The sequence below is a fragment of the Asterias amurensis genome, chromosome 3 (genome assembly GCF_032118995.1).
Source record: "Asterias amurensis chromosome 3, ASM3211899v1".
NCBI classification, from domain to species: Eukaryota; Metazoa; Echinodermata; class Asteroidea; order Forcipulatida; family Asteriidae; genus Asterias; species Asterias amurensis.
Window position 1 is genome coordinate 13,834,867 of NC_092650.1, and position 12,844 is coordinate 13,847,710.

The 12,844-nt window shown below is 37.1% G+C and overlaps 1 protein-coding gene across 4 annotated transcripts in view; it reads left to right on the top strand.

The window, feature by feature from the left end:
- Positions 1 to 12,844, top strand: part of LOC139934589 (adenylate cyclase type 2-like) — a 201,850-nt gene that overhangs the window by 143,101 nt on the left and 45,905 nt on the right. For all 4 annotated transcript variants that reach the window (XM_071928871.1, XM_071928870.1, XM_071928869.1 and 1 more), the window contains one exon: positions 1,563 to 1,674. In XM_071928871.1, coding sequence (XP_071784972.1) covers positions 1,563 to 1,674 — 112 coding nt within the window. The remainder of the gene's footprint in view (positions 1 to 1,562; positions 1,675 to 12,844) is intronic.

A 12,844-nucleotide genomic window follows, 5' to 3' on the forward strand; every position in this document is an offset into this window, starting at 1 on the left:
CGCGAGTGGAATACAGAAAAATATAGCGCTTCTGCGTCCCACATCCAACGAGGCTGTATTATATCCAATGAGGCCATAATAAGTCAACCTCATACAGAAACAAAGTAACAAACAAACTTGAACAGCATGCACGCGCAAAGTTTAGATTGCGCAAAGTTTAGAATGTAATTTTTGCACTGACCATAATTTATGCGGAGCGTGACACTCTGACACTCATAATACGCAGAGTGCAATATAAAAACTGCTAGTAGGTTATGGCTTATTATCACACTCCCTGTTCGAGCATCTGATTGGAGGATTAGAGTGTTTAGGAAGATAATACTGAATAACAGTGCTGGAGATCTTAAGGCCTGTCTAAGACTTAAGACCGGTCTCAGACTCAACTGATCCCAAGTCCATTGTTGTTTGTGGACTCAAACTCAAACTCGGAGCACCGTGACTCAGACTCGGGACTTGGACTCGACCCTGGGACTCGACTGCTCAAGACCGGCAGACAAAGATGAAAATCCCGACTTAAAGGAACACGTTGCCTTGGATCGGACGAGTTGGTCAAAACAAAAGCGTTTGTAACCGTTTTTTATAAAATGCATATGGTTGGAAAGATGTTTTAAAAGTAGAATACAATAATCCAAACAAGTTTGCCTCGAAATTGCGTGGTCTTCCTTTTACTCTGCGAAATAACACGGTCGGCCATTTTTGGGAGTCAAAATTTTGACCCCCATAAATGGCCGACGTGTTAGTCGACGTGGTAAAAGGAAAACCACGCAATTTCGAGGCATGTTTGTGTGGATCATTGTATTTTACTTTTACAACATCTTTCTACCCATATGTATTTTATAAAAAACGGTTACAAACGCTGTTCAAAGACCAACTCGACCGATCCAAGGCAACGTGTTCCTTTAAGCTACATTGCACCTTCATTGTGCCCTTGTAAATAACAAATGTTGATTTTTTGTTTGTTGATGTGTTGGCTTTGGCCTTTGCAAATCAACCTCGAACTTTGTTTAGTTTAACAACTTATATCAGGGTACTAGTCTTGCTCAAGTCTGTGATGGATGTTTTTTGTTTGAAATAGTACCCTCATGGATTTACCTTCTGATTAGTTTTGAGTTGCTGCAGACGAAACTAAGCACAATCTTAGACTTGAAGTGGCAGGTTTTTGTATAGCTGACTGGTCGTGTCCAATGTCTTGGATTTTGAGCGCGTCAAGAAACTGTGACACTCGCACAAAGTCATTGTTTTGGGCACGTGATGTTAAAATATTGACAGTAGACTAAGGGCTAAGGGACTTGTCACACTAGACAATTTACAGGCAACCAGTTCTAGGCAGTCTTGAACAAGAGAATCCATTCACATTTGAATGTTCTCATTATTTTCTTGGGAATCTTAAGATTGAGTTTCTAATGGTTGCCTCCAAGTTGCCTCGTGTAACAAGGACCTTACGCATCAATTACAATTAAAGTGTATTTATAGGTTTGAGCCACTTTTGGGTGGTGTTAAAGGTCTTGTTGGAAGGGCTAAATATGGTTACGTATTTCAAACTTGGTATTCTCTCTACACAGCATCCTGTATGCAGACATCGTAGGCTTCACTGCTTTGGCGAGCGAGTGCTCACCTGCTGAATTAGTCAAGACACTCAATGAACTCTTTGGAAGATTTGATGGATTAGCGGAGGTAAGTTGTTACCATGGTGACAGTACTTCAAACACTCTCTGAAATCTTGTTGAGTTATTTTTCATGAAACATTTCCCAAAAGATGTGACATATCCCAAAAGATGTGAAGTTAGTGTGATAGATCTTGTAAAAGATGCACAGATGTATGTGGCTTTATAGGACAGTTTAATATAGGTTTTCTCGGCCAATTTCGGAAAAAGAACAGCCAATTTAACCATCAAGCTATTCTATTTCGCGCGCAATCGATTGCTACTGAAAAAGGGTCATTCGATTCCGTTTTATGATTAGTCAAATGTAATGTTTCGTCATTCGATTTAACAAAATAATCATTCAATTTAACAGTTCATCAAAGCAGCATTCAAATTCGCAGTCGCTTCTTGAGGCGTGTGTGTCTCGAAAAAGAATGACGATACACTAAATTGAACATAGTGCTGAAGGAATTTGACTCGACTCAAAAACGAAATTGAATGGCCGAGTTCTTAATTTGAAACGCAGTAACAACTGGAGAGGCAAAACAGCTTTAACTCGAACGCATGAAAATGAAATTGGCTGCTCATTTGCCGAATGTGACCGAGAAAACCTATACATCAACCAAGTTTTTGGACAGCAAGTTCATTGCTTACCCTGTGGTTTGCAATAGAAACACCATACAACAAGAATAGATGGAAAACCGACTAAAATCTAACAGGGGAACATACCTTCAAGGAAACACAGAATAACTATTTATTGCAACCTCGCTACAATGGCAGAGCAATATCTCTTGTTTTATGATTATTTATTGTGATATTTGGTAATAAAAAACAAACAAACAATCTCCCATTACTAATCTCTGGTAGCATTGTGTCGAAAAGCAACGATGATTAGTTGCTTTACGCTATATTTTCGGGTGCTTCTCTATGACTCCAAGTACTCGCTTGTCAAAATGCAAGTATTCGTCTTTGTGAATTCAGTATGACTGGACTATTCTATGTATTTACAGAAAAGTGTCCAGATCTGTATTATAATTGTATTGCCATGGATAAGCGTTTGCTGTAACTGACCCATCCAAAACCCCCAGCCCCAATTCTAAAACTTTCCCACACATAATTATGTTACAAACGCATCCCTACCATACATGCTATCCCTAAACTCTCTACAAGTAATATTTATTTTAGTTTCAGTTTAGTTTTAATAGACTTTAAACTGGCATAAAAAAATGAACATACAAGTCGATACATAAAGAAACAATGAATCAAAATAGCTTAAAAATACCAAGCCAGTGAGTGGCAAGGAGGAACAGGTGACCAGCACCTCTACAAAGCCGTCCTGCCACAAAGAATGCCCCTGAAACCCACCCCACAATTACAAACCACCCATCCCACTGCAAAAAAAGGAGGGGTGGGGGGCGCTTGAAGGGCGGTTTATAGTCCCTATCCCAAATCCTACCCCAAACCCCACCCCCTCTAAAAAAAGAAAACACCACAATAAAAACCAGCCACTACACCCACAAGCATTCTTTCAACACAGTGCTCCATTCCCTGGGCAGCAAATACAATAGCAGTGTCATGTTGTTGCAGTGTCATGGCGGAGCGGATAAGAGCACCGGATTCAAGCACTGGTGTTTGATCAGCAGGGTGTGGGTTCGGATCCCGGTCGTGACACTTGCTACAACGTACATAAAATTGGGGAAGTAGTGCTTTCTGCTCTACCGGCTAGGCTTCCAATTGAAGATACCCAAGCCTACATTCGTATGGACTGTGAAAGGGGTAACCCTGTTTCAGCCCTAGGAGTAGGTGGCAATGGCCTCTGGAAAAAATAATTGTAGCCAGCACCTTGAACTGGCCTTCAGGCCTTGTGTGTCTGGCGACATGCATAATTCTTTTTTAAAAAAAGCATCGTCTTAATTTTGCTCAATTGTTCCTTATTGTTATACAAGAAACTCATGCCCCACTCCAATTAATGAGAGGTTGTTTGCCTAGACAGTTTCTTGAACCATGAAATAATTTACTTGATGGATTTTGTTTGGAGAAATGGGAGACATTACTCAACTAATACATTTGCCAACTCCTTGTTATTTCCTTGGAGAGTCTCATTTCAATTATGCTTTCGTAATAAGTTTTACGTTTTTTTTAAAATAAATATTTAATTTAATACAGGAAATTAATTTTCTTTAAATAACCACACAATAGGACATTTTTGTGATTCTCGCTTTGAGGGAATTCATCTCATATAATCAAATCCATCTCCTCAGGGACTTCATTTTTTTCTGAAATTAATCTGACTCCTGCTTTTAATGGCATCTTGATTTGGATAGATCATTACAAAAACACAATACAATGGAAACACTGATATTTACAATGGTTATATGTCTCAAAACATATTTCATGAATGAAGAGTTTGTTGGTAGAATTTTTACACTTTTATCTGTTGCTAGAGTCAAGTTTGTTTAAGTTTTTATAAAGAACAAGAAGAGTTAAGAAATACAATCCATTTGAACCTCTCTTAAAGGTACATTCATTGTTTGTTTTTTGTCAGTAATGCTGAATTACAGGCACAATTATGAACAAATATTTAATTCAATAAGACATTTATTCCATAGTCTTGTTGGCAAATAAATAAGATAATAATAATAATAGCATGCATTTATGTAGCGCTTAATTTAAGGTTTCTAAGCCCTGAACAGGAAGTGTAAGATAACAAAAATTACAATGAAATGTGGGGTGAAATAGCAGAAACTTAATAGACTAGATGGATTTAAATAAGTGTGCATATGAGAGATGATCAGTACACAGATCAAAATCACATAAATTTTAAGTATATAAAATTAATAAAGTGTTGAAGCTATTAACAAAAAAGTAACTATGAATTAACTATGTACAAGAGAGGAGCGGGACCATGAGGCTGTTAGAGTAAGCTGAGGCTTGTAGACAACTTTCACGGATAAACACAAAAACAGCGAAGATGAAACGAGGACAAGACAGGAAAAAACAAACAACTACATTGCAAAATGCTGACGACAAAATACAAGGAATAAAATTCAAGAAGACAAAAGTAAATAGATGAGTAAAGAAAAAAGTTATGTTACATAGGTTCTAAAATAACCCATATGAGGCAGACGTTATCAAAACATTAATATGCAAGTTTTTCAAATTATAAAAAGTCATTAATCATATTTTTGTATGACTTCTCAAAATTGTTTTATTCAGTGCCTGCGGATTTTGTATCCAAAAATTCTGACTTTATGTCAAACGTTTTTTTCTCTGGCATGCCTGTCTCTTGATACACGTATACACCCACCTGGATCTATTTGACGTTCTGATTTCAAGAGATGCTGTATATTGTTACAGCTGTGTGCACACTGCAAAGAATACACAGGATCTATTCAAGTAGACTGTTATTATACTGCCATGGCCATATTGGTTGGGTTCCCTCCCTGTATGATAACAACAAAGTGCGTTGAGCTCTAGGAGACCTGTCTATTTACCTTACAGCCTCAGTTTTATACATGTTTTAGAATGGAGGAGAGCTTTGCAAAGCTATGCTCACGTTTTAAAATTTATAAACTACAATTTGTCTCAAAACATATTACGTGAATTAAAGCCATTATACACTTTCGGTAAACAGTATTGTCCAAGTCCCTCACTTCGTGTATCACAAATTACATAAAAAGTAATAAACCTGTGAAATTTTAGGCTCAATCGGTCATCGGAGTCGGGAGAAAATAATGGGAAAACCCACTTTTTCCGCACGTTTCGCCGTGTCATGAAATGTGTTTTTTCTCAAAAAGTAAAGCATTTCATGGACTAATATTTCAGGAGAAGTCTTTCACCATTACCTTCTGTAAACCCTGTAAATTATTTGTAAATCTGTGAACTTTTTTTTTTTTCTGTACCGAAAGTGTATAAGGGCTTTAAAAGGAAGACAACTTACGATTATTAGACACAGTTAATCCAGGGGTCTATCATTTTCTGGGATGGGAAGGGGGTTTTAGGGAGTATATTTATCAGCTGCATGTTCTCTTTTGGGCGTGTGTGTAAGCAATTTGCAGAGTGACATTGTTTTACGTCAAAGCATAAAGGTCTGTGACCTAAAGAGTACTGCGCTGATTGCTTGATATTAGTGTACAGACCTGTGATATCATTTGTTGACAAAAGAGCCAAAGAGTCCAGACTTCATGCAGGCCTGGGTCATACACAGCTTCATGACAACATAAATTCTTACATTTTATGTAGATTGCACCGTCCGATTTTCACTATTTGAAAGAAGAAAGGGATCACATCTCAAAACTTGTTCCGCTGTTATTTTTTATAGCTCTTGAATTTTTGTGGAAATTATGACACAAACTGTCAACGTTTTCATATGACAACATTTTCCATCATGCTTGCCAGAAAGACCCTGGAATATACACTCCCAAATTTTGATTAGGAAAACCAGACTCTTTACTTAAAGTGATAGCTATTTTAGACAATCTCAGCTAGATGCTAACCAAGTGCTTCATATTCCAACTTATTATTTTGGGGTTGAAACAAAACAGACTATTTGTACTATTTTTTATGAATCATGTGCTCATGTTGAATTATCTCCAATGTAGCTGATTACCCAAGTTCCAAATTGTTTTTAATTTAAAAACTAAACTTTCCCAAGCAATACATAATTTTGAACGCTTTTCAATTGACCAATCACCTGACAGATGATTGACAGTCCACATTATGAGTTATCAATAATGACGGATCAGAGTAAACGGCAGACAAGGAACAAAAACATCCAAGCAATTTGCCTCTAAGCGATGTTCACACCACCAGTCCAGCCAAAACTCAAATTCAATCTTTCAACAGTTAAACCGCAAATCTCCATAGCTTAGATCATAGTTCTGTCTGAACTTGGCATGCACAGTATTGGGCAGTCTAAGAATGTTTATTTCGTTTTGCTTCAGGAATTTCTCCAGAATGCATTCAGTTTATACAATTGAGAAGGACAAATATTCAAATGTCGCCCATCAGCCTTGGTTCGGTCTATTATTAGATGGGAACTGGTTAAATATAGCCAAAGATGTCTCAAAGTTTAAGAGATGGGAGAAATAATTGGCGGCGATCTCAGGGTGAATTATTGGAGTCATTCATCTGCGGTGAGATAGACGACAAGGTTGAGTAAAGTGCAGGTTGCATCTTGTGTGATGAGCAGATGATCATGAGCAATTATCGTCACTTTGACTGAGAGCCGTGCAACTTCCTTGGAAAGAAGATGGGCCTTCTGGATCACAGGAAGTCAAATTGTAGCTCGATGAGTACATGACCCATAACGGATGCTTGTCCCTAGAATTATTTTTTGTGTTCAGTTCCATGTCAACTAAATGACAGCCCTTTTAAAGAGACTCTAGTAAATTTTTTTTTTGTTTAGTGTTTTCCTCCCAATCTGTTTGAAATAAAATTAGAACCTGGAATTTGTTTCACAAGAGAAACCTCCTTTGTTATTTATTCATGTAAGAATGGAAATTTTGACCAAAACCCCCCCCCCCAAAAAAAAAACTATTTTGTCCTCAATTTGTTTTTACACCCCCCCCCCCCCAACAAAAATAAAATCAATAAAAAAAATCATAGGCCAGTATTGATAGTGTTTAGTTGAATCCACATCAGCAGGTGCTATTATTGGATTGGGCTAGTTTGGAGTTAGGGGGTGGGGAGGAATCAAGTGGTTACTCGTGTCTGGTTAACATTCACCTGGATCTTGATTTTTAAAGAGCACTCATGGACAGAGTTTTATACAGCTTGTTGATGATAGTGGTGGATGTAGAGATAGTGGATATGTGGACAGAATCTAGACAGAGTGTTGATGACAGTACAACTCAGTAGTGACCTGTTGTATGCTGGATATGTGGACAGTCAGACTGTTGATGAGAGTTGTGGACTTGTGTGGATATTTGGACAGATTCTCAGACAAGTTGTTTATGAGACTGGTTGATGTAGAGTGGATGTTCAGACGTAGTGGATGTTCAGACATGTTCAGACAGAATCTTAGATTGTTGATGAGAATAGTGGACTTTTCATAGTACTTGAAAGAGGACTGCATCTTTGACAGATTGTTAATGGGACAAGTTGAATGTGAATGATGTGGAAAGTGAAGGATTGGACATGTATGAGTAATGGTTAGTGAGTGGTCTGTTAATAGAGAAACAGATGGCCTATTATACAAAGATTGGTGAGCAGAAGATTTTAAAGAGCACTTGACAGAGTTTTAGACAAATTGTTGTTGAGATTAATGGACTTTAGAAAGTGGATACTGGAGGTGTGGGCAGAATGGTAGTAAATGTTCTGTGAGTGGTTTGTTAAATGAGGGACAGATATCTTGAGCAGAAGAGTCCAGACTTATGCAATTGTCTGTCATTGCCCAAATAGAGCTACAATGGTGGATTGATAGTGTTTTCAATTCATTTGTCATTGAAAAACCTGATGTTGTTCTATAATCAGATGCGTCAGGAAAAAGATGGGGGCAACCAATTGGTTCAAATTTTCTGTTCGTCTAAAGACACTGGACACCTTCTGTAATTGTCATAGACCAGTCTTCTCACTTGGTGTATCTCAACATTATGCACAAAGTAGCAAACATCTGAAAATTTTAACTCAATTAGTCATTGAAGTTGCGAGATAATAATAAAAGAAAACACCCTTGTCTTACAAAGTTGTTTGCTTTTAGATGCTTGCAAGAATTCAAGACCTCAAGATCAAATTCTGAGGTCTCGAAATCAAGTTCAAATATTATTTCTTTCTTGAAATCGAGGCTACTTCAGAGAGAGCCGTTTCTCACAATATTTTATACTATCAACATCTCTCCAATGATCACTAACAAGTAAGATTTTATGCTAACAATTATTTTGAGCTATTACCAATAGTATCCAGTGCCTTTAAAGACACCTGGATGTAACACCCTTCGCTCACATGTCTTAAATCTTTGATGGCAACACCTCTGAGTAAAATTCATTAATAGCTTGAAAAGTCGAGTCAATATGTAACTTGTATTAACAGTCTCCAGGAGCTTGTTTTAAGGCTTGCTGAATGTATGGCCATTATTCCCTGATGATCTATTCGCTGCCTCCTTCATAACAATATTGAAAGGACTTTACATGTCATGTTGATTGATACACCACACGTTTGGGGATATGAATAAATGATAAGTTCTCATCGGTGCCTACATATAGCCTGGGCCCAATTTCATAGAGCTGCTTAAGCAAAAAATTTTGCTTAAGCAAAAAATTCATTGCTTAGTAAAATCAGATTACCGGCCAAGACTCCACTCAATTGTTATGCTAAGTAAACAACAGCTAAATACTAGTCATAAGCAATGTATATGGCATGACATTTTGGCCAGTAACATGTGTAAAATAAGCGAGCTATTTTCGTGCTTAAGCAAATTTTTTGCTTAAGCAGCTCTATGAAATTGGCCCATGGCCTGCAGAACAGTCCAGGGATGTTGCTACAAGTTTGTTCATAGTGATGAATTGATGTTTACATGGCTCTCTCTTGACTCGCGTTTCATTAGAGCTTGACTTATAAACTTTTATCATTTAGATGCACATCAGTGAGGACTTCAACCTGAGTGTGTTTGTGTATGAGGTGGATGGGAGGCTCGATAATGCATAATGAATGTAACTACGATGGGAAAAAGAGCGGCGATGGAACCCACGAGAGTTGGGCTCCATTTCATGTTACTGTTTGTCTGGATATTTAAAGGGGAAGGAAAAAGTCAAATTCAATCTTGGGATGAACTCATTTGCCAAGTCTTTAACCTCTTGTTAAAATGTTGTAAATTGCCATTGTATTTGATAACTTTCTGGTGCAAAAGATTGTAAAACATCATGCAGAGAAAAAATAGGTCTGTACATAAAATCCCATTCAACAATAAGTCCAACAAATGTACTAAAAGGTGACAAAACAAGACAAATTGAAGACACTGAGCACACAAGGTGGTCACCACAATGCAGCGCTCTCAAGGATGTAGTAGTATGGTACCCAAAACACTGCAAAACAAGGAGGTTTGTCCTGGAAAGAGCATGCAACATCACAGAAATACATTGGACGCAAGGTCTGTTTTTGCGCTAAGTAATAAATCACTTATATCCCAATTTAAAATATATAACTGTGCAGTCGACATGGTTTGTACAACACAGTTGGCGTAAATTCGCAATTTGACACTTTGAGCCTGATTTTGGCGATGGATAAATTTTTCTTTGTTTCAACTTTTCCATATGCAACTTTATTATTTGTTTTATTACACTGTTATTTTTAAATGTGACAAATCCGCCAACATGGTTTTTGTGGTTGAAAACAGTGACGTAATATAAAAAAAAAAGGGAGACTAAATAGGGAGACTAAAGGCCCGATCACACAGGCCTCGATAACGAGGATGAAAAGCGTTGTCAATACTCGCCCCCGACTGGTTGAATAAGCGTGGGAGTATTTTGTGCAGAGCAATTCAATTAATAGAATGCCTTCTCTTTGCGTCGTTATCGTTATCGTTCTTGTTATCGCTGCAGTGGGACCAGTACTTAACATGGTTTATAACTTTAGGAGAAAGCCCTCCTCACTCTCTCTCTCTCACTCTCTCATCAGTCTGTTATAAGAGAGATTTTGTTATTGTTCTTGTTAAAGACACTGGACACTATTGGTTATTGTCAAAGACCAGTCTTCACACTTTGTGTATCTCAACATATGCACAAAGTAACAAACCTGAGAAAGTTTGAACTCAACTCAGTTGCAAGATAATAATGGAAGAAAAAACACCCTTGTCACATGAAGTTGTGTGCTTTTTGATGCTCGTTTTCAGAACCTCAAAATTTAAATAAAATTTAAGTATTTTAGTGGAAATCTTGAAAACTACTTTACTTCAGAGGGAGCCGTTTCTCAGTACCATTAACAGCTCCCCATTACTTGTTACCAAGTAACTTTTCATGCTAACAATTTTGTTGAGTAATTACCAATAGTGTTTATGCCTTTAAGGCAGCAATTAAGAGCTATACTCAAGAATCACAAGGAAAATAATAATAGTAAGTACAGTCAATTTTCAGAGAATAAGATCAGCTAAAATATCATCCGTTATAAGACTGGTGATAAATTGCTGAGTTATAATCTCTTTAATGACTTTCTAAAAAATAAAACTCCTGCGGTGCTGTAAAATTAAGCAAATTTACAGGAATAAATTTATAAATGTGTTTATTTTTGGCAAGCTGCTTTAGCAGTTTGCGAGCCTATGTAATACCGATTTTGTCCGTCCGTCTGTCCGTCCGTCTGTCCGTCCGTCCGTCCGGCCGTCCAACCGCACGTCCGGCCGTCCGCACTCAGTGGAAATGTTAAAGTTTTTGGTTTAAGTTTCAGTCTTTGAGTTGAGTTGTTTTTGGTATGTACAAGCCCAAGTGAGATTATATATACTTGTCAGTCATTTTTTGTAGTTTTTAGCTATGTTTTCCAATAATGTTGAAGTTTTTGGAATAAGAAAATGTTAAAGTTTTTGGAAAACAAAAAATGTTAAAGTTTTTTTTTTCAGGCTCAAAGTCAAACATTGACATCTGGATTTTAAAGAAACAAACTCAAACTTAAATCTTAAAGTTTTGATATAATTTGTTTAAACAAAAATCAATCTCTCTGTCACTGGTTCCAATTGAATGAGCTGAAACAATGAAAAACATAAAATGATCATAACTCCTGATTGCAATGATGTACTGTATTGAAACTTAAGTCAAATATTGCTTCTGTCGTTATACATATGAAAAGATAAAATTCAAAGAGTGCATCAATGGTTCCAGTTGAATGAGCTGAAACAATGAAAACCTTAAATGGTCATAACTTCTTATTGCACTGATGTACTGAATTGAAACTATTCTTCTGGAAAAGGCAACGTGTCCCTTTAAATGGTCATCACTCTTTATTGCAATGATGTACAGATTTAAAACTTCAATCAAATATTGCTGCATACATGTAGATAGTATGAAAAGATGAAAACCTTAAATGGTCTTAACTTCATACTTGTCAATGTCTCCACCCCTGTGACCATCAGTTGATCAAATGATTGGTTTTTCTGTCAGTCATTGGTTCTATCTGGCGATCGGCAGCTCGCCATGGCAGCTTCGCTGTCTAGTTTATAGTGGTTTGGTTGGTTTCTGTTTTAAAGGCAGTGGACACTATTGCTTATTACTCATAATAATTATCAGCATAAAACCTCACTTGCTAACGAGTAATGGGGAGAGGTTGATAGTATAAAACATTGTGAGAAACGGCTTCCTCTGAAGTGAGTTAGTTTTGAGAAAGAAGCAATTTTCCACGATTTGATTTCGAGACCTCAGATTTAAAACTTGAGGACTCGAAATCAAGCATCTGAAAGCACACAACTTCGTGTGACAAGGGTGTTTTTTCCCATAGTATTTCCAACTCTGAACACCAATCAAGCTCAAATTTTCACAGGTTTGTTATGCATATGTTGAGATGCACCAAGTGAGAAGACTGGTCTTGTTAAATACATTTGTACCAATAGTGTCCATTGTCTTTAACATTTAAAAAACCCTGCTCGATTTAAAAGTGGGTTGCAAATCATTTGAAAGATAAGCAGTTCAAACTTTCAATTGATTGTGTAATTTCTGGCACAACAAGTATGGAACTACGAAAATGACAGGAGAACTAGTTTTGAAATGTGACCTTTTTCTTTATATCAAATGTTAATATGCAATCTCCAAAAAATGTAAGGTTTTACTTATTCTGCCATTGAGCTGTGTACAAATCATGTTTCAAGTCCAGACTCTGTGTCTGTGGCTCTTTTGTAAACATGCGATGTCGCTGGCTCGCTTGCGTACTTGTCTGTTATTGTGTGGGAAATTACCACTGTAAGTTGAACCTTATGAAATAAGGTAACGAAAACTGTCCGTTTGTTTTCGCAACTTTTTGAATAGATGAGTTTAATCTCAGCTGAATCAACAGACAGTCTATCGGATGAGCATCTGCCTGGTGTACTGAGTGGTTGGCCCTAACATTACAACTCAATTACAATCAACATTAAACAAAGCCAGAGAGTTTTTTTGTGTGTGTGATTTTCTTTTGTCGGGAGTACACAGACTTTTTTTCTTTATGCAGCTGATTACACATAGTGAATATTTGGATTCCATTTTCTTGTTTGTGGTCAACACGTGAAAAATCCATAATCCTGGTTTGTC